Source organism: Physcomitrium patens, chromosome 5 (genome assembly GCF_059467195.1).
Source record: "Physcomitrium patens ecotype Gransden chromosome 5, ASM5946719v1, whole genome shotgun sequence".
Taxonomy (NCBI): domain Eukaryota; kingdom Viridiplantae; phylum Streptophyta; class Bryopsida; order Funariales; family Funariaceae; genus Physcomitrium; species Physcomitrium patens.
The window spans coordinates 7,696,381-7,724,148 of NC_143414.1; the positions used below are offsets into that span (position 1 = coordinate 7,696,381).

The 27,768-nt window shown below is 31.5% G+C and overlaps 2 protein-coding genes across 2 annotated transcripts; both read right to left on the reverse strand.

Annotated features, from left to right (window-relative positions):
- Positions 1–14,677: 14,677 nt before the first annotated feature.
- Positions 14,678–17,520, reverse strand: LOC112282313 (ras-related protein RABB1c). Its single transcript, XM_024519765.3, has 7 exons — positions 17,488–17,520; positions 17,258–17,353; positions 16,980–17,119; positions 16,156–16,238; positions 15,827–16,031; positions 15,665–15,733; positions 14,678–15,326 (listed from the first exon to the last, which is right to left on the reverse strand). The coding sequence occupies exons 2-7, from the start codon at positions 17,301–17,303 to the stop codon at positions 15,228–15,230; spliced, it is 642 nt and encodes a 213-aa protein (XP_024375533.1). The 5' UTR covers positions 17,304–17,353; positions 17,488–17,520; the 3' UTR covers positions 14,678–15,227.
- A 615-nt stretch (positions 17,521–18,135) lies between these two features.
- LOC112282312 (glutamate--glyoxylate aminotransferase 2) lies at positions 18,136–22,931 on the reverse strand. The gene is made up of 13 exons (XM_024519764.3): positions 22,699–22,931; positions 22,347–22,412; positions 22,018–22,135; positions 21,435–21,516; positions 21,233–21,320; positions 20,813–20,971; positions 20,255–20,428; positions 19,987–20,118; positions 19,758–19,823; positions 19,565–19,629; positions 19,245–19,336; positions 18,844–19,000; positions 18,136–18,678 (listed from the first exon to the last, which is right to left on the reverse strand). Exons 1-13 carry the CDS (start codon positions 22,816–22,818, stop codon positions 18,555–18,557), a joined length of 1,443 nt encoding a protein of 480 aa, XP_024375532.1. The 5' UTR covers positions 22,819–22,931; the 3' UTR covers positions 18,136–18,554.
- Positions 22,932–27,768: the final 4,837 nt, after the last annotated feature.

Sequence of the window (27,768 nt, forward strand, 5' to 3'; positions counted from 1 at the left end):
TTTGATTTGATTTTATTTTTGAACAATTTATTAGTAAGACCACGATTTTTTTAATTTAAACTTTTAAAAGAAGTTTCAACATGTTTTTACAAGATTTACTCAAATACTTTTATAAGATTTTAAAAATTTTGTAACAATGCTAGGTGTTAAAAAGTTACCATGCTATAGTAACTACTATGTTTAATTAAGCGCATGTATTCATATATAAGAAAAATATAAGAAATTGATACTTAATTTTCATTATGAAATCTTTCATAAAGTAATTATAAAAAGAACTAGTTATTACCATTAAATTTTTGATCAATAATATTTAATTTACATGGTATTTTTGCTGCAAATTAATCTTAAATTTAATTGATTATGCAACATAATACAAGACAATAATAGATGAGAATTTTTTCTGTTTTCTTGAAATATATAAGAGTAAAAAATAACAATAAATCTATGAAATTCATATATTTAAGTGATTTAAAGTAAGTATCATATTATATTGAAAAAACTTAAGATTTAAAATGAATGTTCATCATGAATAGCAATACGTATAATATTTGAATGAGAATGCACTTTAAATCTAAAGGCCTCTCAGTAAAATATGAAAGTAATATGAAAAATTATTTATTTTATAGAATATTATGTTTAATTAATCAAAAAATAAAAAACTAAAAAATTGAGAGTCATATACTATTTAAGTAGGTTATCATGTATATTTAAAATCACTCAAAAGTACTAGCATGAGATTTTCATTTTTATATATGCATTTAATGTGACATGCTATAGATGGTGGAAAAGGAGCAAGGAGAGTGGGCACGAAGTAGAGATGGGGTGGTGAAGTTCGGATTAAGGGGGGGGGGAGGGGGCTAGGGACGAGGTGGCAAAGTTAAGATCAAAAGGGTAGAATTGAAGTATGAAAATAGGAGATGTGGGATGAGAATGGAATAAGAGACATAGAACTTATACAAAAATGAATCATGACGTGGAAAGAGGGATGTGGCTTTAATAATTTCCAATACAAATATGTATATATATATATATATATATATATATATAATACTTATAATAATAATTTAATATTTATACAAAAAATATATTAAATTCTTTATAAATAATAATGATAATAATTATAAAATAGAAATTACATATACATAATTAATATATTTTTATTTAATAAATAAATTAAAATATTAATTTATAAAATATGGATTTTAAAATTAAAACCAAAAATAAATAATTAAATATTATAATATAAAAATTTATCTATCTATAGTATTAATATGAATTTAAATTAATTCTTTACTTATTTATTAGATAAAATTTAGATTATTATGAATTATATGAAATTAAAATTACACAACATAAACTAGTAACATTGGTACTAATGATTGACAATATTATGTTCTAAGATAGTCTTAGATTTGATTTTGAAATATAGAAGAAGAGAGGGAGGTTTTTGAAAAATCTCTATGTGATGGTTTTATTATAGCATTGAGTTTCATTTACCAATAATGCAATTTTTATCTTTTATAAAATAGATTGTACTAATTTTTGCATCATTTGGAATAGAATGGAGCAAGATAGGGAAGTCGGTTGAGTTAGAACATAAAGAATAGAAGTAAGTTTGATACTTTTACACTTATAGTAGGACCAAACGATATACTCAAGATAAAGGAAGTAGAAGAAGCATGAGCATTTTTGCACATGTAATATACAAAAAGAAGAAGCGTATCTGCATAAAAAAATTTAGAAGCTTCATTACAATTGCCACCTACAAAAGAAAGAGAGACATCACAAATTGCAATATGAAAGAAGGTGTCATTGGCAATGCTAACAATACTAACACACCAAAAAGAATTACCTTGAGCATTCAATAGAATGCCAAGATATAGTACACTCTTTTTCTCTAAAAACCATGCAAGAACAAAAAAAAAAAAGACTAACTATATATGACATACAAGAAAAATACTATGCTTTCTTTATAGAAATAAATTGCAATAATGCCATAAGGTACATTATAATATTGGTGGTCAATTGAGAGATTACAAGAAACCTTAAGTACATAGGAGAACATTGATGAAAATATATACCACCTATTGCAAAAAAATTGAAAATTAAAAATAAATACACGTTGTCGTAATATATGAAGTCTTGCTTGAGAATGCTCTGGGCACCTGGCTGTGGAAGGTAGAATGGAAATTGCAACAAAAATATCCTAACTACAATAGAATACTAACTAAACTCTAATTAGATCATAATAATATTAAACAAGCTTTAATCAAATTTAAAAAAACCTTAAAGAAATTTTAAAGAAATAATAAAAAATCTTAAAGAAATATTAGAATGATCACAAATATCTCTCAAATACATCTCAATTCAATCTTAATTTAATTCTAGTTAAAATCTTATTGGACTTCATTCAAACTTTAGACCAAAATTAATCAAATCATAAACCCTAAACAAACCTTAATAAAATCTTAAATCCTAAATCAAATCCTAAATCCTAAACCAAATCCTAATCAAATCCTAAACCAAATTCTATCCAAATCCTAAACCAAACCTTAACCAAACCCTAAACCCTAAATAAAATCCTGACCAAATTCTAAATCCTAAACCAAACCCTAACCAAACCCTAAATCCTAAACCAAATCCTAAACAAATCCTAAACCAAACCCTAAATCCTAAATCAAATCCCAACCAAATCCTAAACCAAATCCTAAATAAAACCTTAACCAAACTCTAAATCCTAAACCAAACCCTAAATCAAACCTCAACCAAATCCTAACCAAACCCTAAACCAAACTCTAAATAAAACACTAATCAAACTCTAAATCCTAAACCAAACCTTAAACCAAATCTTAAATAAAATCCTAACCAAACTCTAAATCCTAAACTAAACCCTAACTAAATCCTAAATCCTAAATCAAATCCTAAACAAATCCTAATAATTTTTATAATAAAATTAAACCTCAACAACTAATGGTTGAACCATTGATCTTAACTCAAATTTTGCACAGCGCTTAAAAACTAAGTTGAAAACAAGTTCAAAAATTTTGAAAAGGATCAAAATTACCAAATAGACAATAACCTCAAAAACATGCTTGGGTATTTGCCGGCATCCTTCTCCAACCTTGATGCCAATCTCCTAGAGCCAATATCTCTTGTTTTCACCATTCGATTGATTTCAAAATTCTCATACACATAGAAAAACAAGTCTAATATCTTCTCACATAAGTTTCACTCCAATCCAACTAGTAAATTGCAAGAAATCTTTAAAATCCTCACTGGACCTAAAATTCTACTTTCTGAGATCTTGACCCACTTAAACCTCAATAATCCTCATTCCAACCATTAGATTGAGCTAAATTTTACAATACATATTAAGCACAACTATGACCATTAATCCACAAAATTTCACTTATAGATCTGCTACAGAACTCTTGAAATCACTAGAAACATCAACCCTATTTTATTTCACAAACCCCAAGTCATTCGAAAACAATCTTAACTTTATAAAGCTCTTACAAAGTTATAACAACTCCAAATCATCCAAAACCAATGCTCATAAAAACCTTATCTAGTTTGCCATCAAATCTTACTATCCGATCTGCAAAAGAACCTTAGAGTTGTCGTCAAAACTCGGTTTTGTGCCTCAGGGTCTGATTTCGACCCTGGTTCATAACCGGCCCTCTCCGGGTATCAATATCTAGTTTTTCTAAGTATATTTTACTAGAATTTACTCTTAACTTCCTTCTAAAGATGCCCATATTATTTATTTTTCCAATCTACTTTGTTTTGCCTTACTTATGGTCCTACAAAGTAAGTAGAAGTCACCTTTCTAAAAGGTAGCATTGGTACCTTTTTGTTTTACTACTCTTTTGACTATTAACTATATTTCTAAGATAATTTGTTCTAATACTTTGAACTAAGATCTCCTACATTACAATAATTTCTACACTCTTTCACCTATTAGTTGTGTTACTTCACGACAACATACGATAAATGGATGCATAGATAATACAACTATCTAAACTTTTTATAAATACATATAGAATACAAAGAGCTCAAAATATTAATTGAAAGAATATATTTTAACCAAACTAAATTCTTAAGAGAGGAATATAAGAAAGCTAAGGAGCTAGAGGTCATCTACAAGTCTCCAAAAGAAGGCACAATACAAATGAAAATAGAAACAATTTTTCCTCCAAACAAAACAACAACAAGATTAATTTAAAAAAAAAAAAAAAAAAAAAAAAAAAAAAAAAACACCAAATATCTAATATGCAAAAAAAGACAATTTTTTGTTAATACCAAAGACATCACAAGAAACACAAACAAAGGCACATATAAGCAAAGAGGGCCTAATCAGAGAAGTAGTCAAAAGTACATTGAAGAAAAAAACAATCAATAATTTTAGGATATTTTGGAGAAAATAAATTATTATATGATCTTAGATAGAGTAGTGAGAAAAATTTCCAAATTCAAAATATTTATTCAATAGGTAAGACAAAAATTCCATCACTCATTTAAGCACTTGTCACCAGGAACAAAAACTACGTAGATGTAGAATTTTTATATATCAAAGATAAGAGACAAATCTTAGAAGAATATAAATTCATCTTAAAATAACAAGATATAATCTTAATATCATGGATACCATACATAGATTTAGATACTATACAAGAATATGAAAAGCTTATATTATAGGTACAAATCATTAAATTATTATATAACGTAATAAGTTTTGAATATTTGACAAAGATGGTGTCTATCTTCTCCAAAGTAACTATGGTCGACAATACAAAGGCATATACATCCAAACTCTTAGGAGTACATGCAAGGATCTTAATTACAAAATCTACAATCTTATATAAATAAATAATCTTAGATTTGCCAGATGATGAAGAAAAAGTTATCTATTATATTAAATATAGTAGTTACTTCTTTCAATGTATTACATGTAGCTCCATAGAATATATAGTTAACCTTTGTCTACTTACTGGAATGCCAATAGTTAACAAAATAGCTAATAAAAAAACAAAACAAATAAAAATCTATAACAACATGAAAAGATAAAAATTAAATATTATATACAAGTCAGGTCTACAACTCAATGAAGACCACAAGTATTTAGAATAAAAAAAATAGGAAAGGGATAGATATAAGATCTATCCAAGTTTGTTTAATAATTGGTAGAAAAAGACAAAAATAATTCAAAGATAATAATAATAATAATTAAGGGCCAATAAGAATATTGAATTTATAAGATCATAGAAGCATTTTGGAAAGCAATATTATTTTCAAACATATCTTTAGCTTATCAAAGATATTGCTTAATGATTGCTTCAACATTTTATTATAAAAAAAAGACAAGATGTAAGGCATTCATTGACTATATTAGAGAGAAAAGGTAATCTTTAATAGCATTTTATTCTATTTAAAGATGAATTAAAAGAAAATAGACATGAAAAGATACCCAAAAATATCTATTCAATAAAACCATGTTATATTTGAAGCCCCATGTACTTTTAAAAATCAAAAGAAAAAACTTAGTTAGAAACTTTAATGATACAAAGAACTTCTACAATTAGAAAAATCTACTAGAGCTATTAGTAGTTTTTACCATTCTTGCCATGATAGAATATAATAAAATAATTTATATAATTAAATTATTCATAATTTATAAATATATCATAATTTTCAAATATAAAGACATCATGTTGATTGCACTTTTAAGAATTATAATGTTAGATTGAAGTCTTATCAAGAAAGATATGATTTTATTTTTTGGCAACTATCTATCTAAAGCACTATAAGAAGGACCAATCAAATCAACCATCTTAAAGGACAATTGCCTTGATAATGTGTGACAAGAGGGCTTCAACTTTCCAAACTTGGATTACCTCAATGTTGAATGATCATATAGCCTTGGCCACACTCAATGTGTAAGGTTTGGATAAAAATGTTGTATACATTAGAAAGAGAAGAAAAATTATAATTTTTTTTTAAAAATCCAACTTTATATTAAGAATATAACTTTTTAATAGAAAAATATCTAAAAAAATACAATACTTAGACTTTCTATAAGAATCATCATTATAGAACAAGGTAATTTATTTAGCAATAAAAAAATAGCTATATATGAAGAACAACAATATTTACCAACAAACACGTACTATGACAAATTTGCAAGCACAATATCATAGAACTAAGAAGGGTACAATATATGACCATATAATGGATAAGAGAGCATAAGATAAGCATCATTAATATATATGTTTATAATTATATAGGATCTAAGTCATTGCTATGGCAAAAAATCAAAAGCATCAATCTATTGGAGGCCAAGTGGATCAAAGTAGAAGGACATCAATATGATTAAAGACATAGATAGTAAATTAGGTGGCAATAGAACAACAAAAAGACAAAAAAAGTAAAATTAAAGCTTGGAATAATCTTATAGTCTATCAAAAAATATATAACAGTCATATAACAATTGCATACTAAAAGATCATTAAAAATAAATATCCATGAAATAATTGCCAAAGAAGATAAGATTTAATAAATATAAATATAGATTGATATTGTATTATGTGAAGTCTTGCTTGAGAAGGCACCAAGCACCTAGTTGTGGAAGGTAAAAGAAAATTTCAACAATAAGTTTTAACAACTCTAATAGAATCATAAATAAAGTGTAATTAAAGCTTAACAAATATAATCAAATATTGATCAAGTTCAATTAAATTTTAAAATAAATTTTAAAAAAATATTAAAAAATCTTTAATAAATCCTATTTAAATCTTAATCAAATTTTTGAAAATTTTCAAAAAAATCTTATAAAAATATTTTAAAAATAATGATCAAATCTTATACAAATCTTAATCAAATTTTTAAAAAATTCCAATCAAATCCTAAATAAATTCTAAAAAAATTCTAATCAAATCTAAAAAAATCATAATCAAATCCTAAACAAATCCTAAAAAAATCTTATTCAAAATCTTAAATTTTAAATCTTAAATCAATTTTAAATATTAAATAAATTCTTAATAAATCATATGTCAAATTGAAACCTTGATAATTAACAATCAAACCATTGATTTTAACTAAAAATTTGTAAATATTTCAAAAACTAAATTAACAAAAAACAAAAATATTTTTGAGAAGATTGAATATACCAAGTAGACGACAAATCCTCAAATCTACTTAAATATTAGCTGATCTCCTTCTCCAATCTTAATGCCAAATTTTTTAAGCCTAAATCTCTTATTTTCATCATTAAATACCTTTCAAAATTCACATATACATTGGAAATCAAGTCTACTATCTATATGTATAAATTTCACCTCAATCTAGGTGGTAGATTGCTAAAGATCTTAGAAATCTTTACTAACTATCAAATCCTATTTCTGAGACTCCAACCCACTTGAACTTCAATAACTTTCAATCTAACCATTCAATCATATTCAAATTTATAACATGCAATAAAAACAACTTTAATTACAAATCCACAAATTTTTATTTATAGATCTACTATAAAACTTACAAATTTTTTCAAATGTAAATCCTTTCTTTTATTTCACAAAACCAAATACACCAAAAAATACCTTAACTTTGCAAAGCTCTTACAAAGTTATTACAAACTTAAATTGCTTAAAACAAATGCTTAAAGAAATCCTATGAAATTTTCTTTCAAATTCCACTCTTTGATTTGCAAAAGAATCTTGGAGTCGCCATAGAAGCATGGTTTTGTGCTTGGAATCTGTTTTTGTCGTTAATTGATAACCAATCTTTTTTAAGTATCAATTCTTATTTTTTTGAGGTAATTTTTACTTAAATCAATTCTTGAATTTCTTGTATATATGCTTATATCCTTTATTTTTCTAATCTATATATATATTTTTTTATGGCCTTATAAAATAAATAAAAACCTGCTTTGTAAAAAAGTAGCTTTTGTATTTTTAATTTTATTATCTTTTTACTATTATCTATATTTTTAAGATAATTTGATACAATATTTGAAATAACATCTTCTATAATATAATATTTTTTTCACTCTTTTACCTATTAGCCTTGTTATATAATGACATCAAATCTATGTTACAACCAACCTCTTATAACTAAGTAAACAAGCTGGTATATGGTCTACACTATCACATATGTCAAACCATGCTCTAAAATTCTTGAAGCTAAGATGAATGAAAAGTAACTTTGTTAAAATCCTCTCTTTTAATAGAAAATTATTTAAAATAAAAAAAAGCAAAAGGTGGTCTTTTAAAGCTATGAAATCAACAATAGCAAAAGAAGAGCATCAAATATGGAATTTAAGAATAGCAAGAGTGATGGCTGCCATCAAATACCATAGTAATTTGAAGATGAAGAGGCTCAAAGAAGAATGGAAGGTAGAATACAAGGCCTAGTTTGACAAAGTCCATGAAACTAAATATAAACTACAAGAGAATTGATTTTAAGAACATAGAGATAGATTTTATATAATTTAAGTACACATACAAAAGGTAAGGTATAACCAAATAGAAAAAAAAATATAACAAAGTAGTAGCCAAATAGACTTCTATAACAAACAAGCACAATAAAGGATTCTTCAACTATCATATAAAATAGAAGAGACTAATTTTAATTAAAGAATTAATTGAAGACAATAGAATTTTGGTCAACTGATACAAAATAGACACTTATATAAATAACTTTTATACAACACTCTAATCCAAAGACAACATGGTAGAAAATAATTATAATAATAGATGAGACTTCCTAAATAATGTATTAATCTAGATAATAGAAGAATAAAACTCAAGATTTATAAGAGCACCAAATATATAAGAGTTAAAAAATTAAAAAAAAATAAAAAAAGACTAAACTATATATTAGATGCCAAAGATAGAGAAAATTCTATAAATCCTCAAAAATCTTATAGATGGCAAAAAAGATAATTTGCTAGCCTTAATTATAAAGATCTTTAAAGAATTTAATTTTTATAAATCATTCAATATAAGTAAGATTAACTTCTTATCTAAAACAAGCAATCTAATACAAATTATAAACTTTAAATTTATTGCTTTGCTAAAATTAAAATATAAGTTAATAGCTAAGATTTTGGCTATTAAAATAATATTCTATCTATTAATATAGATCAACTACTCTCAAACAGTAATTATAAAGGACCATTGTATTTTAGCATAAGATTTTACTTTTGGCATTGTTAATAACAAATCTTTGACATTATCCTTTAATTCATATTAAAATTGATTGATAAGGGCTTTATCATTCCAATTCATGTCACAAGTAAGGTTTTAGAATTCAGTAGCATATATGGTAGTTGACTATAATCCTTATTGTAAAGATAAGTGTTTGATCTCTACTACTCTTTTTTTATCACTATCTCCAAATGTAACCATAAATACTTCTAGAAATGAATTAAAATCATAAAGGAGTCATGAATCATTTTTTGTCAATAATACAAATCAAAAGAGAATACTTCCAAATAGAAGTGTGCCTATGAATCCAACTTGAATAAATCCATCGGGATATTGGAAAAGATGAAATCTTAGATAGAGCTTCACTTGTTACAAAAATCCTCAAAATTTTGATCTTATTCTATCAAACTTATTAGGCATACTAATTTCTATCCTTGTTATACTTGTAGAAGGAAAACTTCTTGGATTTGATTATAAAGTTGATCTACTTGCTTCTTTTAATTGTATAAATTCTTATTATAGATTTTAAACTTTTTTTATATGCACAAGATTAATGTTTTTGTGGTTGGCACTGGTGATGTGTGAAATTTCCATTCTAAAAATGTTGACAAGTTCTTAAAGACTTGGAATAGTTGCCAATCTATTCTCACTTCCACTAAGTATAGCATCCATGATTTTTTCTTTGATTTCAAATAATTTAATAAATTCACAAGTCAAATTAAAAGAAAGTAATCTATAACCTCTAATATTGAATGAAATTTTTCATAAAGAAGTATAATCCACTTTTTTTAAAGAAAAATAATTGGTGTTAGAAAATTAAACAATTTGTTTAAAAGAACATAATCTGTAACCTTTAAAATATAATAATAGAAGTAAAATAATCCACTCACTTCAAAAACAAGATAAAAATAATAAGTTATGACTCTTGTCTATCTATTAATGATATGAACCTCAAAGAACGAAAATATCAATATACTCTTGTGTTACTTAAAAAGACTAAAAAATCACTCAAAGATGATATAGTATTAAATTAGAATGGCTATTATCAAAGATAAGAAGACTAGAAAGTCTTGAAATAAGACTAAGGACTAGAAAAGGTGTTGACAAGAATAAAAAAGACTTCACTCTTGCTTCCATATGTATTCTTAACTAAGAACTATATCGCTTATAAGATCTCAAAAATGTATTGACTTTGCAAGACACGTATCTTAATTTATAAGATAAGTTTTTTTATATGTACACCACATAATTAGTTTTTTCTATAAGCTATCAATATATGATTAATTTTTTGACTGAGTTTCTAACCTACTAATCAACTATAAATACACATAAAATCAAAGTAGTGTCTATAAAGCTTCTCTAAAAAATATTATGAAATAAATCTATTTTTATGTATTTCTTCTTAATCATATAAATAAATATTAAAATAAGTATATATATCTATGACACATAGCTCTTTATTGGATAATATATATGGAAGCAAGAGTAAAGTCTTCTTCACTCTTGTTAATACCTTTTTAATGTTTAATCTTATTTCAAGACTTTTTAGTCTTTTTGTCTTTGGCATTGGCTATTCTAATTTAATATTATATCATCTTTGAGTGATTTTTTAATATTTTTGAGTGATACAAGAATGTATTGATCTTTTAAGCTTTTAAGATTTATATCTTTAACATTATCTATTAATAAAAAAAAGTATTAAATATCATATTAAAAGATTCCAATAAAAAAAATTTATATGCTTTAGACTACCAAGAGGATCCATCACAACCATCATGATGTTTGCAAATGACTTAAGACTTTACTTGATCAAAACAGAGATTAACTAAGATATAGCAATGCATATCTTCAAAATAAATTAGTATAAAATTAGTAATTAAATTGAATCAAACAAAATTATTAAAAATTTGAAATACAAGAACAATCAAAGTAGCAATGGCAAGCGGATCCATAACTTAAGTGGCTAGAAGAACAACAAACTACAATGCACCTAGGATTTTTCTTAAGATTTAAAATAATGCAAGAGGAGGTGGATAACAAAATTATGCTTATAGTAAACAAATGCTTGGTTAGTTAAAGCCCAAAGAACCTATCTTTTGCAAGTTGTATCCTAATAATAAATCTAGTTATTTTGGCAATTATATAGTATTATTATTTATGCACTTATTTTCCTATAATAATCTTCAAATGAATCAAAGCAATGATACAAAATTATACTTTGGAAGCATTAGTGGATAGTACTATTAAAGCAAAAATATCATGGAATATAGTAATTTAACCTATAATAGTTATAGGCTTAAAAATTCTAGATCTACAAATTTAGTAGATGTATTGATGATAAAATTACTAGTCAATGGCTTGAAATTAGGCTTCAAACCATAGAAGTTGTTCATGAAATACAAACTAGAATGGACACAAGTTACAAGCATAATAAGATGGCCAACCAACCATCACTTGATCATATACACAAGAAGAGATCTTCATGAAGGAACACTATTATAGAAATCCATACTATGACCTTGGTCAAAGATAAGGACATGTCTCACTTAAATATAACTAACAAATCTAATGGAAAATTTAAATAATATCTCTTTAGAAACCCCTTAATAATTCAACCATACAATGAGCAAATAAATTTAGAACACAACTCTAACTTTTTAATATGTGATATTAATAAAATATTTGCCATCAAGGACATCTATAAAAGAGACAAAAGAGAATGAAAGTCTTTGAAGGATATAGCAATGTTCACCAAGTCCAAATCAATGAACATACAACATCTCTTAGTTCTCAGTTGCCTCTCCAACTATAACCTCAAAAGTGATCTTTAAAAACAGTCAAGGAAATGAGTGATTTTATTGTTACAAGGTCTGATAATCATTGTCTACTACCTGCAGATGAGAAAAGAAGGATTGTTTCAATCGATTGACTACAAGAAGGCACATATGGAGAAACTCATACAACAATAAGAAGAATTGACATAAATATCAATTCGTTTATTGTAATAAGTTTAAGTATTCTTAACAAATAGACTTAAAAAAAAAAGTAGACAAATACAATTCCACAAATATACTTCTTGAAGGCTTTAAAGTATAGATGTTTGAAAAAAAATATATATATATATATACAGGCCTATCTGAGGATCCTAAGGATTGGAAATAGAATAAAATCAATACACTTATGAAGATAAATTTCTTTGGCTAGGCCATAAAATATGGATATAAGATTGATCTATTGAAATTTCTCAATATAATATTAAGGATCATTCAACTCAAACTATGAAGATACAAAAATCAAGAAATCAAATAATTAATCAATAAATATGGCATGTACGGCCTACAAGAAAAATCTCTACAATGATATGGCTAATACTTATAGGACATCGACCTATTGGAGAGTGAAAAAAAAAAAAAAAGAGGAAAGGCACTTATAAGCTTTATATATTTAGAAGAGTCGAGACAACATCATACACATTATACACATGCCTACAAATCAAAGAAGCTTGGACAAGAGTCAAATCATCAAAGCAATTGGCATACTTACTAAAAGCATACAACTCTAAGCAAATAGTATTACTTGGCATTATCAATGCACTAAGATAGTAAGACATCAAGATCTAATATCTTAAAGACATAGTGGATAAAATCCATGTATTATATAATATTATAGGAGAAGTACGAAGATGCAATTTGTTATAGAATATTTGGGTAGCCAAATACATGCAATAACTCAATCAAGACAAATTTAACTTAAGTAAAGTATTTTATTAATACATGTAGTTTTAGAGATTTGGAAAGAGATCTTCCACTATAAATAAAGCACATAGACAAAAGTAACAATAATAAAAAGATTCATAATAATTTTGACCAAAAATGACATTTTTACAATAAGGATTTAGACCTAAATAGAAGCCAACACCATTAAAGGCATTTCTTCTCCAACACCTTGCAACCTATACTCCAACAATATCAAAAAAATCAATTGATCAAAAGCATTATAACATGGAGAGACTTGCAATACTCTTAAGGAAGAGAACTGCAACTTGCAATTGATACAAAAGATTCTCAACTAGTCCATCCAAACAAGGCTATTGATATACTATTTGAAGAGGTTTGGTTCAAGTTCGAAAGACGCCAACCAATGAGATAGCAAAATCAAAGGCAACATGATGCAACAAAAAAGAACTAGACTCTAATATACAACTATAGTTTCCCCCAGAATATGCAATAGGACAAGTAGAACATAGAGTGGCAATGGGACCAAAGACCCAATAGCAAGATAAACACACATAATCTAACAAAAAAAGAATATAGACAAAAGCCTAATAAGATTTTGAAGACAACCAAAGCCATTGACCATTTTTAATAATCAATATTGTGTATCCATCACAACAAATCAAAGGCAACAAGAACCACAACAATACCAATGGCTACTAGAGCATGTAAACAAAAGAGTCACAACAACCAATTTGATCAAATGCTTCAATACAAACAAAGCTAAGTTTCTCAATATGGCACTTTAAAACGAAATAGATGAATTGCTATTAGATGCAAAAGTAGACCAATACAAAGAGGCCTTAATTGCAAACATGACAATAATAAAAGAAGAATATTACATATACAAATTAACCAACCTTATATCTAAGAACAGCTAAAAACACAAGTACTTACAAGTAGAGAAAGAATGCAAGACAATAAGGTTGCTCTCAAGGTTTATAACAACTTCAAACTTGCATGGTAAGGACTTTTCTAGACAGATTGAAGATGGGCTATGATACTTTAGTTTAGAATAGAGACATCTTAGATTGGTATGCTAGATTTCATAGAATATATGATTTGTAAAGATTTGGCTAATGGCCATGTAAACCAATGGTGTGGCACATAGATCCATGTTATTTGCAGAATATAACCCCAATGGGGATTTCTTGGTCTTGGATTTGAATCCATCTACGAACTTGATGTGAAATGTATGCTAACTTTATGTTTTGACTCCTCTCTATGCTCAATCGTTTCTCCCCAGCACTTTGTCTTAGCTCTCCACTTTCTCTTAGCCCTCAGGCTCTTAGCAAGGCTCCTTGACCTCTGCTCGGTCCCAAATTTTGCGGACTGGGAAGTAGGCATAAGCAAAGATAGGTATATAAAATTTGTAAAAATTGCCCAATGTCCTTTCATCCATGAATGGAAAATCACCATGATATGCATTGGGTACCTATTCCTCTGCAACCCTGACTTCAGCATATGACAGCAATCGGATTCAAATAAAAATAACATTGGTAACCAAAAAACAAAAGTGCATCAGGAAAGATAAATCCCAAACCTCTACAGGTTTATCAGCGATGTCCATGAGAGCATTGAAGGCTACTCAACAGAGATTGAACCACGACGAACATGATGGGAAAACCCAAGCACACAACTTCACGCTCATCAACTCAAATAAAAGTCGAGTTCGTGTATTCCAGAAAAAAATGAAAGGTATGGCTTGTAAGTGTCGAAGTCTACTTGTAAATGTAATTACAAATTTTAAGCAAAAACATACATCAGGTGTACCTCACACCGTTATTCGGTAACCTTAGCTAGTGCTTTCATCCAAGCACGGAATAGGATGAGAGCAGTACCACTGACGAATTCAACCCAGCAAAGACAGATCGCAGCCTTCATGTACGACATGCGTCACTGTAGAAGGAACTACGGTAAGTTGGAGTACTTCTAACACTGATGGAGACCCAATGACGCATCTAAGAGCTTGTAGAGAAGGCGTCAAAACAGCAGCGTATGATTGTGCATAAAAGTCAAAATACTACATCCAATATCTATTATCAACTGAGTTTTTTTTTCCCCCAAAGATTTCTAATACGAGCTAAGTGGCTGAGTCAGAGCTTGAACAGCTGTGCACACGGTATTAGGTATAACAGGACAATATGGAACAATGCCTCTACACTGGAATGAATGGATTTCGGTAGTCTCAAACTCGCTAAGGCCTGAAATGAAACTTAAATATTAAACAACAAGGTTATTAAGTGTACAATCAACCGCAGCAAGCACTTCTTTGAACGGCAGTACCACCACCTGCAGCTCCAGTGCCCGCACCAGCAGTTCCTCCGTACCCAACCTTGATACCATAAGTCTGCCAGAAAATCACCTTTAGACTTCGCATATAGGCGCACTTTCAAAATACATGCAGATACAGTCACATGGAATGGACTCGTAAACTCTTTCCACGTATGGGGTGTAGTATCAAATTTTGGATTCAGTCATACGAGTTCGCAACGTTATTATTGCAGTATTTTTTTGTCTCATGTTTCCAGAGGTCATAATAATGTACTCAACAACTACACACTCTGCAACAAGTGAGCATCTCAACATCAATTAAATATGGATTTTGAGAAGAAGTAGGAAGAAGAAAATACACAAATTCCCTAGATTCTGTAAGTTTAGCAATGGTGATAGATCAGATAAGTTTACCTCATTAGAAACATCAAAGATTCCCTCTTCAATTTTTTGATAGATCTTAGCGGCGGTGTTGATGAATGCCTGTTCAGAAAATTTTAGCGTCTGTTAAATACCTAAAACTTGACAGACGTAAAGAGCAAGCATGAAAGGTTTCAGCCTCTGCAATCAACTTACATCCTCAACATTATGGGCCGTTTTTGCGGAAGTCTCCATGAATACCAGGCCGTTCTCCTTGGCGAATTGTTCACCTTCTTCAGTGCTGACCGCTCTTCTATGAGCCAGGTCACACTTGTTGCCGATAAGCATGATGGTCATATTAGAGTTAGCATGTTGCCTAGCATCTTCCAACCAGCTTGCAAGATGATTGAATGTTTCTCTCCTGCAATGTTCAACGAGGGTCACAGGAACAAAGATTAGTACGGCATTATACAGATAAGAGGAACTATAAATTTAGGTAAAAACAAATCCCCTTATCCCCATCTAGATGGCCACCGGTTGAGAACCTGGTGATGTCATAGACAAGTAAAGCTCCTGCAGCTCCCCTGTAGTACGACCTCGTGATGGACCGGAACGATTCTTGGCCAGCCTGGGCAGCAAAATGTTAGTCTAAGTTTCGAAACTCTACATGTACCTGTAAGTAGTCAATACAGGCTCCTAAGCTCGAGCTATTAAATGCTTCCGGACATGATGATTATGATATGTTTGTTTCGAAATCTCCGGAGGTAAATCAGCTAAAACTGAGGAACCACAACATGCGCAAAGTGTTGAAACCACAATACGAATCACAAGCAAGAAACTTATGACAGGCTTATACTACGTGGTAGACTCCGCATTATCAACAATCCCTAATTTTAGACCACTAATTGCACAGATTCACATTTAAACTTACTGTGAGAATACATAGCTTCAAAGCTCCTCAAAAGAAGTAAGTTGTACTCCATAATCGTCAAGACAAAAATATGCGAGTGAACACCCCCAACATAACTAAAGATTATCTAACGGTTCCTTCAATAGAATCAAATATTTACTGAGATGCACAGACCATAAAACCAACTTATATACCAAAATCAAGATGGAGATATACAAGGGCACCCTCATAATCAGGCTGGATGAACTATTTGCAGACCTAATAATCAGATGAATGGATATAATCCACAATGATTCTTGTGAACGTTTATGGCAAAACAGATCTACTCAAATGATTATCACAGAATTCACCACTGACAGGAAGTGCGCCAAATACTCAATTAAGGGCCAAATTCTTCAATATAACCACATCTTGTCCTACTCGATGGGCATACGAGGGCGACCAATGAAAAAAACATACCGTGTCCCATATTTGCAGCTTGATGGGCTTGTTTTCGATCGTCACCATACGCGCCCCGAATTCCACGCCAATGGTCAGATCATGCACGGGCTGAAACCTTTTGTCTGTGAATTGCAGCAGCAGACAAGACTTCCCAACACCTACGTCCACTCACAACAAAAAAAATCAACCCAAAACCGCCGCATCCAGCTCGCAAAATCCTTTGAACAACCCCAACCCGCGGCCGAAAAACCACAAAGACTAGCAGTGAAATCAAAATCAAAGCTTTTGGTAACCACCTGTATCACCGATGATGATATACTTAAACAAGTACGCGTACGACATGGTGTTCAACACTTCCTCCCTCGCAAACCCACTAAACCAACTCCAAAAACCTGTTGCACGCGCAAATCGCACCACAAGGAATATCGCCCAACTCAAGATCAGAATGCACGCTGCGACGAGAAACGAAATACGCAGGCAGCGAGTGGTGTAATGACAGGAAAGACGGCGAGGTGAGGCTAGAAACCTAGATGCGAATGGGTGATTGGCACTTGTAAATGCGGAAGACAACTGAAGGCATGGATACAAAGGCCTCCGCAAAGAGGACCCAGGCGAAGAGGCTCGGACGTGAAATGGACCCCACAAAACCTCCTCCGATCACGTTCCCTGGGTTCCCAAAGTTTCTGTAACCTCACCACCGATCCACACGTGTTTCAACTTTGAAGTCCAACACAGATAGCCTTGGTCTTTTCCCCGACAAATTCTTATTAGATTCTCTGGACTTCTGGGCCATGCTCAGTTGCAGGCACAGTGCAGTAAAATTACGGTGTGAGACTTGGGAGAATGTCTACGTTGTGTGTTGAATAGTTGCGGAGGTGGAAAATTGCTGAACAAATGTGATATGTGTGTGTGAACTGCGTGGAGGTATGTTCAATCATGGGTTCCAATCGTTATTCTTTTGAGTGGCGTGGAATCCAGCTGAGCTGCATGAATCAGCAACAGCTGTTATGATAGTTGATTCTTGAACTCCTCAATATGTGTGTCTTCGTGCAACGTGGCGATACCTTGCCCTGCTGTCCTTGAATTTTATTGAAAGTGCTTGAGAGAAAGAGATGAGTTGTAGATTTGTGATAGTTCTCTGGGAACAGTTACAAGGAGCAGAGAAACGAGTCGGTTTACCATCCAAGCCAGTATTTGGTTCACGAAGATCGATTCATCATCTCCGGAACACCAAAAGCGTGTGTTACATTAACCAGAATGTTGTTTTGGTTGTTTTCCAAGATAACTTGAAGCATCTTAGTATGTTAATATCAACGCTAGCCTCTATGGCTGTTGTTTTTTATGCTACAATAATCATTTGAGAGCTATCATATATGGTGACAGGGAAGGGTCACTCTTGAAGGTACACTTGTTTGAGAACATCCTGTAGCGAACTACAAATATCTCATAATACAAAATTATGCCATTAAGATCCTTCTCGTAGTGCCCTAGTTGAAGAAGAATAATTCTAGCCCCCAGAACTCCACAGGGTAAGTGGCGCAAGAAGGAGGTTCGCCTCGAGGTCCGAAGTAGGAGATAGTGTGGGTTACACGCTCAAAGCTTCGACTTGGAGTCCGAGTATTGAGCCATGAAATCCGCATTGAACATCTTAAAGCTTTCCATAATTGCAGGCATGTCCTTCTCTGACGGTAAGATCGTCGTTCGAACATGAAAAGTACTGTGCACAAATTAAGGCCGACGTCAGTAGTGATCAACAGTGTAGAAAATCATTCCTGCTTGAAAGCAGCACCTGATCCAACTCCGGTGATCAACTGCTATTTAGTTAACTGAAGCATAATGTACGATGATGGTAGAAACGCAATGCACGTGTAGAAAATCATACCCTTCTTTCTGACCAAACCCTGACCCTGGCACAGTGGAAATTCCAGTGGCTTCAAGAAGCCTCAAGCAGTAAAAGACATCAGGAGCTTTGCCTGCTTGCCTGGCGGCGGCAATAGCTGCTTTAGGCAACTTCACTTGAGGGAAAGAATACATAGCTCCTGCAACCACATCACAACTAGTGCATTAAGTTTAGAAAGACAATCATCATCCAGAGGACTTATCCGTTCATATAGAAATCAAAAACGGCCTTGAGTAGATATGAGATGTGCACTTATAAGAGACAGCTTTAGTGCCCAATAAAATGGATAACCAACCCATAACTTGGATTCAAAACACCAGAGAATCGCACTTAAAACTGAGAATTCATCAGTACACATCAATACACATGGTATAATTCATTACCCTCAGTAAAGTTGCAGACAACGTTCTCGCATGCATTGAAGCCATCCGTCATAATATGCGCTCTTTTTCTCAATGATTGCATGATAGCTGCGCTGTAATGACAAACAGCACTGACTGTTAGATACACACAGTAAACAAACTATAAAACGTGAATCAATAGCTAGCGCACACATACTGTTACATGTCAATCAACCAAAAAAAAAGATGTCTACACTTGTTCATCCATTGAGTAGGGTTTTCGTTGTCCCCGTACGAACAATAATAGGTGCAATCAAAGACCTCAAACTACATCAATATTAAGCACATTCGTAAAAAGGTACCTCTCTGCAGCGTATAGAGGAAACGAGACGTCGCCTGGTCTTGGAGGTTTGACCATCAGACCCATCTACAACACACACAAGTCGAATACTCACTTCAGTACCGTATCCTAAATTATGCTCCTGCGGATGTTAGTTCAGGGCGAGGGCTAGACTTCATTTTGCATAAAGTTCATAGCCAGCATAGAACACATACCATTATTTGCCCAGTGACGTTGGGGCTCAGAGCAATCGAGGCAACCTTGTACAGCTCCTCCACAGTCTGGACATAAGAAGAGCAGTTAGACATAATACTTGATACCGAGAACTACCATGAAGGGATCCTACAATTGACACTTGACATGTATTGAGCACGAACAATGCGACTACACAGGAAGATATTCGTCTTGATTCCACAGCGAAATGGTGAAGTAGTAGTCAAAAACCTTGGGGTGAAAGTTGGTCATTTCAAAGTATCCACCACGCTGTCCACATTCTCCAAGGAAGCCCTTTGACACTGTGTGAAAAGAAACCAACTCCAAGGCTGAACTATATCTAGGTCCCATACCCATAAGCACCTGCATACCACAAGACAAAAACAACAGATATATCCTACGATTTCAACACACAGAGATAAATACTGCATAATAACTTCTGAAACAAGGGAGCTCAGGTACCCATAAGGAGAATAGCAATGGCATTGCAACACGATACCTTTCTCGCGCTGATGAAGGGCCGCTCATCTTGATATACGTTTTGCTGGTAAACCTCGTCAGCCATCAACACAACTCTTTCCCTGATACAGAACTCGATCAAACCCCGCAAGTTCTTCTCTGATAGACATTGACCAGTGGGATTCCCTGGATTGATAAAAACCAATCCTCGGGGCTGAACATGATATAAACCACAAACAGGTTAAAGAAAGCCAACTTGTAAAATGTCGCTGACACTTCTGGTCACTTTTTCTAAACGTCATTGCAAAACATTACGAGAATTGAACATAATTCTGAAATAAAGAAACGCTAATCTGCTCATGGAACATCAACTATTGGGATCATATGCCCAGTTGTATGCACAACATGACATAATCCGGCAGAATCAGCCTGGTAACTGTTATCATGTTCGTGAGATCAAATTAATTGATCCTTGAGACCAAGGCGTTGGCCCTTGAATGATTCTAATATCAGATACAGATCCAGTGACACGCAAGATACACCACCCGGAATGCACGTTACCGCTGGAGTAGGTTATGTTACAGGCTAGACAACTTACAGTTATTCCCTTCCTGCGAGCTTCATTTACAGATTTCTCCAACCCCTTGATATCCATACCCCAGTTGTCTTCTTCAGTCAAATAGTAAGGCACCAATGTGCCCCCCAAAAGTTGAATTGTTGCGGAGTACAGAGGATATTGCGGGATGGGAACCAGCACCTGCATCGTTGTTAGGGACTCGTTAACGTAGCAGAAAGTAAACTCTGTGACCCAACAACATTAAATCAAAATGCTGGTAACGACCACAAAGAGAAAGACACACCGTCCATGGAGACTTCTGGATCTATTCAAATCAAGATTAGAAGATAAATATACTTTCCATGATGCAACAAGGAAAAGGTTAGACTTGAACACATACGAGCTAAGTCAGAAAACCAAGGGGGTACACATATTCTACGAGTGCATGGACTAAGAAATTACCCCATCCTTTTCATTACGAATAAGAGCGTTGAGGACCTGCGCCACACCTTTGCTGGCTCCATCAGTGAGGAAAATATTCTCCACATCACTGCAATTCAATCAAACTGTAAAAATTTCGCCTTGAAAAACACTAGGAGTCCATATGAAATTACTCCTTAAGATATCTGATGCTACTAAAAGATTACACACAGTGGATGTTCACCTGGGATATCCATCACGCTCCAGGATGAATTCTGCGACCTCTTGCCGTACCCCAGGAAGCCCCCTCGAGTCACTGTAAGCCCCTGCTCATAACATAAAGCAAAATAAGTTTCTGTAGGCACGTTTGATTAGGACGGGGTAACAAGAATGCGCATCCTTTACAATCTACGTTGATTAACACGCTGTTCATTATTGCAAAATATCACCCAATGTCTGGGGCTTGAACCCTGTGCACGCGAAAATCTATCATTGATTCCGAAGATCTGCCCATCTTTAGACCATCTGTATAAAACATGACCCAAGTTCACAGATATCCTGTGGTTGTGAAGACTGATAACACAACGACCAGGCCTTAACTGATGATTGGCCAAGAAAGTGGGCCTGACATCATCTTTCATTTCCCTTTTCACCTTCTCAACGGTGTGTGAGGTAACCAATATCCTGGTTGATTATTACTAATCAACCAGAACTAAGGTGAACCAACTTGTTCACCGTCCACAAAGCTTTCTGTCTAATACTAATAAAGATACATTCAAATTTCCACATAGTTCAACTGCAGAGTAGAGAACAAATGATTTACTTACCAACGCCTCCTGAGGTCATAGCCAAGTAATGCTTCGCTCTAGCAATGGCATCTTCAGGAAACAGTAATCCCACGTGTGGATCGTCCATAAGAAAGGGTGCCTGACACAGAGCCATGACCTGTAGCAGCAAAATAGCAGCTCAGAATTAATTGCCTCCGCCGTTTAACTCAATTAACACATAGCACCCCTAGCGACGTAATACAGCAAAGTCAATGATGAGAAGATGAAGACAAATCCCTCTTACGATTTCACCGATTGATGTAGACTTCACTAAATTGTAAGGCAATCAATGAGCTGAAGAAAGACAAGGAACGAGTGAAGGACTTCACCTGACGAGGAAAAGTGAGGGGCTTCTGACCAAGAGCATGTGGGTTACCAACATTGGTGAAGATAATCTGCGAAGACCAAGACAATCCAAGAATGAAATCGTCTCTACAAATTTCAGCCATAAATCTCATGAGAACCGTTCTATTCTTTTCTTCCCCCACCACGCAGTACACCCACACAACACAGCTGACAAGTACACCGAACAAACCACTACACTCCCCAAGGCAAAACACACCAACACCACCACCATTAAGCAAACTCATGCCGCTTCAGCTTCCCCTCCTTCCAACGAACTCGATCAACGTCTCTCCCCCATAAATTCTACCCAACAACTCAACCCGAAATGCAATCCACCTTCTTGCCCTCTTTCTGCAGCTCCGAAGCTCGTAAGTACAGCTCCCCTCGCACCGCATACACGGTCTTCTTCACATTCAGGTTCAAATTCTCTGGGTCCATCACCTTCCCCGACGCCATGACGAGAAATTCTACCGCCCCAACACTCAAAAAATCGAACAACCCAGCACTCCACCACGCAATCTTCACCACCCACACACACCCACACACACAGACACACCCTTCACTTCACTTCACCACAAAGTAATCACTACTACCAGCGCCTCCAAATAACCTCTCATTTCACAGCCAATGCCGCCGCAGAAACATCCAGCGGACGCAGGGCGAGACCAGATGCGATGAGGAAGCCCACGCCACCCCGAAGCGAGTGATCGCGGTGTGATGGTTGGCCATCAGCGGCGCCACACAAAAAGGACACTCCGATCAGACGGACCCTCCTCGGACGGAGGGGGGGGGGTCCATTGCACCGAGCCATTCGCTTCTGTCCACCACCACGACCCCTTCGGCTTCGTTCGTCACAACCTTCACGATCTGTTCATCTCTCTCCGACGAACGTTCGTCCGGTCGACCACATTACTGTGGACGTGATTGATGGCACCCGTCGTCATTTTCGTCGGTAATCGTTCCCCTCGATGGACGTTGATTGAGATTCCGTCGACCATGCGTGCATATGTGGGTCCGCCTGTCAGTCTGAACTGCCGGTCACGTCGCTAATTCTGACGTGATTTGGAACTTTGGACTTTTTCGGTCGTCAACGAAGCCGGAATTTAAAAAAAATTTGTAGTGTATTTGTTGCTGTGTGACCTTATTTGTTTCTATTGTTATCTTTTATTTTTTGGGGGAGTTGTGGAATTGAACGGTTGAGTACAGTGTGGAACTGTTGTTTGCAAAAGAAGCACGTTTTTTTTTCAATGTTATTGCATTGGCCACTTTTTTGTAATATTCTTAATGCAATTTTGTTAAAAAGGATGGTTGGTTGTTTTCTATCACAGTGTTGATCAATATAACGTTGGATGGTGATAGCATTGAAGGAGTTTCACATCATACAAGTTCCAAGTTTAGAGTGAATCTAGTAGACTTCATTTGATCCAAGCCTTGTCTGAAAGTAATCGAAATCACATTAAATACATCAAAAGAAGGCTCAAATGTGTTATTCTTGTGTACTCATGGATACTCATAATTTTGTTTTTTTTTAAATCGAAAAGCTTATGAATTATGACTATTAGTATTAATATATTAAAACCTGAATATAGTGAATTATTCTACTCATTTGTATAGACTCTCACCAAAGAAAAATGGCAAATAAAAATAATATGAGAAAAGTGAAAAAGAAGGATAACTCTGAATCTCACACGTTTTAAATTATTTTATTTTTCGAGTTATCCTCCTGTTTCACTTTTTTCCTGGTGCACATGAGTGATGTGCCTGCCACGTCGGATATGGACTGGAACGTTTTCAAAGGAGCGAATGGATGATTTCCGTCCATTTAGGAAAGTTTCACCCTCCGCCAATTAGCTTCGGACCATTAGCACCATCCATTGGATGAAAGTATCCCAGTGCTTGTTTTTAATTTATTGTATTCCTTCTTTGAGGTTGATATATAAATCCTCTTCTTTGACTGGACGGTAGCCGTGTCTTGCGTTTTTTATCACTTTCCTTTTACTTTTTTTAGAAAATTTACCTTAGAATTTCAACTTTATGATCTCATTCTGTATCTTTACTTTAATCCCAACACATACAAATATGAACAACAATTAGATGAAATCAAAATATTATAAGAATTAATTTACTTTCAAACTGCTATAATAAACGTTAAATGCATTTTTGGCCGTTATTTCCCTCATGATATCCAAAAGGTATCATGTAGAAAATATATAAAATTATATAAAATATAGTTAAAAGGCAAAACTAGCACCATGATGGTTTTTGACGAACTTTTCAAGTCTCTTTATCTCTCCTCCAAAGATTTTATCAGGAAGAAAATATATATATATATATATATATATATATGACAAAGAATTATCTCATTGTATTAATGTGATATACTTTAAATATTTTACATAGTAATTTTTTAAAATTATCTAGAAATAATTTTATATCATAGATCTTCATTCTCATGATTTTGCCTTTATCTTGTAAAATTTCTTATTATAAGTTTTCTAATTTTAGAAAGTTTTATTTGAAGCAATCCAGAACTTGATGTTTGGGCCAAAAGCCTTGTGGTCTTCAAGAAGTTTCTACAAGACCTTCTTTGTAGTTAGTATATATAAAAGTTAGACCAAGGCTATTATGCTCTTTATTATATATAATTTGTATTCTAGTATTGATTCAAGATTTATTTATTTATTTATGACTAAAAATAAATGTTGTAGTTTCTTTTCTATCTTATATTTAACTATTATTTGTATTACTTTCTTTGTTTTAGTGATACAAGATTAAAGATTGAGTCAATACATTTAGTCAATTAAAGATCTACTTTAATTTTTTTCTCACTTTTAGTAATATATAATTAAAGATCTAATTTTAAATTTCAAAAAAATTAATTTAAGATATTTTTATTGGATATTTTTTATTTTAAATTATAAATTATTTTTTGCTATTGTCACTAATTAAACAATTATTTGTATCAACATCTTTCAACTTTTTAATTTAAATTTTGGTCTAATAAAAAAACATTAAATTTTATTTTAATTTTTTTATAAAATTACTCAAGTTTCTAATGTTGACAATTATAAATAATTATTCATTTGAATTTAATGCTATTATTGCAAAAAAAAACTTGTTTATGTTAAAAAAAAAATGATAGAATTGGTTTAATATATGATAAGTTTCAAGATCTATGTTTTGTATGATACTACTATTTAGTTAAACATAGAAGTCAAAAATAGTAGTCACTTACTATGTCACTTCAAAACAAAAAATCAATCATGATTTAACGTAGTCATTATCCAACAAAATATAGGTTTTATTTTTTGGCATTCTATAAATTAAAAACATGTATAATAATTATTATTTCTAAAAAAATAGGAAATTGTGACATAACTAAAAAACAAGAGAAACAATACACATTATATCCAATTTAATAAAATAGAAAATAAAGTATCTATTATAAAATATGATTAAAGAAAGGTAATTTATAAAAAAATGGTAATAAATTTATTTTATTATTTATTTTTTAAGTCTAACCAAAATAATAAAAATTTCAAAAAATATAAATAGATATAAGGCATCCACCTCTTTTCTCCTCCATTTTTATCTTTTTTTCTTCTTCAAAATTTGATAAATTCAACAAATTCAAAAAAATATATTCAATGCAAAATAACATGTGAGGTCGACAATCATACTTATTTATATTGTATTCCAAGCCAATGTAAACACAACAAATATAATTTGTGTTACAATTATCAAACTATAAAAAATCAATGATCTAATTGTAATTAATAGAAATATTTGAGTAAAGCACCAAGAAAAGACTTTAACAACAATTTTTATTACTATTCATGCAACTATAGTCATCAAAAGTATAACATTATTATAAAAAGATTTATTATAACAAGATGACTTTTATAGTAAAAAGCCTAGTAACAAAGCTCAAGAAGAACATCACATTTTTAATAAATAGCAATTGGTAGGTCATACTACAGCTGGTCCTATACCAAATCAAAAATACACATACTATCAATTTAAAACAATGACATAGAAGTAATAGAAAATCAAATAATGGTATAAAATTCGATCTATTGATAGAATTAATACATCAAAAAGAAATTTATCTAATATTAGAAATAAAAAAGATAGATATTTAAGTGTTCAAAGGTCAAAGGTCAAAGGTCAATATTACAAAATAGTTCAAAGCTTCTAAAAATCATAAATCTTTGGAAACACAAGAAATAAGAATACAAATATTATAGAATTAAAAAGTAACTAAGCTGAAAAAATAAATTTCTTGATAATTTATATGATAAAAAATAAAAATAACAATTGTGCATCAAATTCAAGTCACAAGAAAACCAAAGGCTCACAAACAAGATCACATAGTATTTTACAAATACCAATAAAAAATAGATGATCTTATAATCTTTTGTTTAAATATAAAATCAAATAATTAATAATTAAGATACATAAAATCAATAAATAAATCATAAAAAATAATCTTTTTAAACAAGGGCTAACTAAACTTAATAGAAGTAATATTGATCATTTATAATTCAATTGATAGGAATAAAGAGCTATTATTTAAAGACTTGGCACTCAATATTCTATTTCTATATGTATATAATGTTAATAATTAAGTATTTTAAGATTAAATTACATGAAAATTCTATAGAATGAAAACAATATCTTAAACATTAAATTGTATTACTTTAAGGATTTAAATTAGAATCTAGAATAAATTTTTGAATATTTTAATTTTGATATAAATGACTCTTTATACTAAATTTGATTGAAAGTGTTTTAGATAAATAGTAGAAGGTTGACACATGTATAATTATTAATTATGCACAATTAAAAAGACAACCAAAATATCAACTAATAAAATTAGTGATAATACTTTTTAAGATAAATATTATGAGACAATAGATTCTATTCTTATATCTTTTTAATCTAAATGATATTTAATATTTTATAATATAATATTAGAAGTTTAGATGATCTTTTTAAATTTAAAAAATTAGATAGTTATAATAATAATATGAAATTTTATTTTATTTAATAATAATTTAAGAATATAATTTACATTATAAAAGAGCTTGGGAACTAAGTCAACCATTATGGTCTATATGACGGTATCATGTTATAACACAAATATTAGATAAAAGTAGAAAAAAATATTATAAAAAGATTAATTGACAATAAACTAAAAAATTACTTTTAAAACATAGATAAAATCTAAGAAGTTGGTAAAAGTATTAATATTAATATTTTTGTGTAAATATGATTTCTATTTATTTAATATGATCCTAAATAAGACAAAAAAACAAACAAATAAACAAAAAATAATATTATAGGTATATTTAGGTAAATTTAAAGGATAGCTTTTAACAAAGATTATGTAAAAAAACCTTAGAT

Bases quoted from the DNA above. Each gene is read 5' to 3' on its own strand.
- LOC112282313 (XM_024519765.3), bottom strand. From the start codon at position 17,303: ATGTCGTACGCGTACTTGTTTAAGTATATCATCATCGGTGATACAG. The intron at 16,239-16,979 runs GTATGTTTTTTT...TTTGCTGCCCAG, and splicing joins AGCTGCAAATATGGGACACG to GCTGGCCAAGAATCGTTCCG. The intron at 15,327-15,664 runs GTAAACTTATCT...ATTTTCTGGCAG, and splicing joins TCTTTGATGTTTCTAATGAG to ACTTATGGTATCAAGGTTGG.
- LOC112282312 (XM_024519764.3), bottom strand. From the start codon at position 22,818: ATGGCGTCGGGGAAGGTGATGGACCCAGAGAATTTGAACCTGAATGTG. The intron at 21,517-22,017 runs GTAAGTAAATCA...TGTTATGAGCAG, and splicing joins TATGACCTCAGGAGGCGTTG to GGGCTTACAGTGACTCGAGG. The intron at 20,429-20,812 runs GTAAGTTGTCTA...TATCATGTTCAG, and splicing joins CTCGCAGGAAGGGAATAACT to CCCCGAGGATTGGTTTTTAT.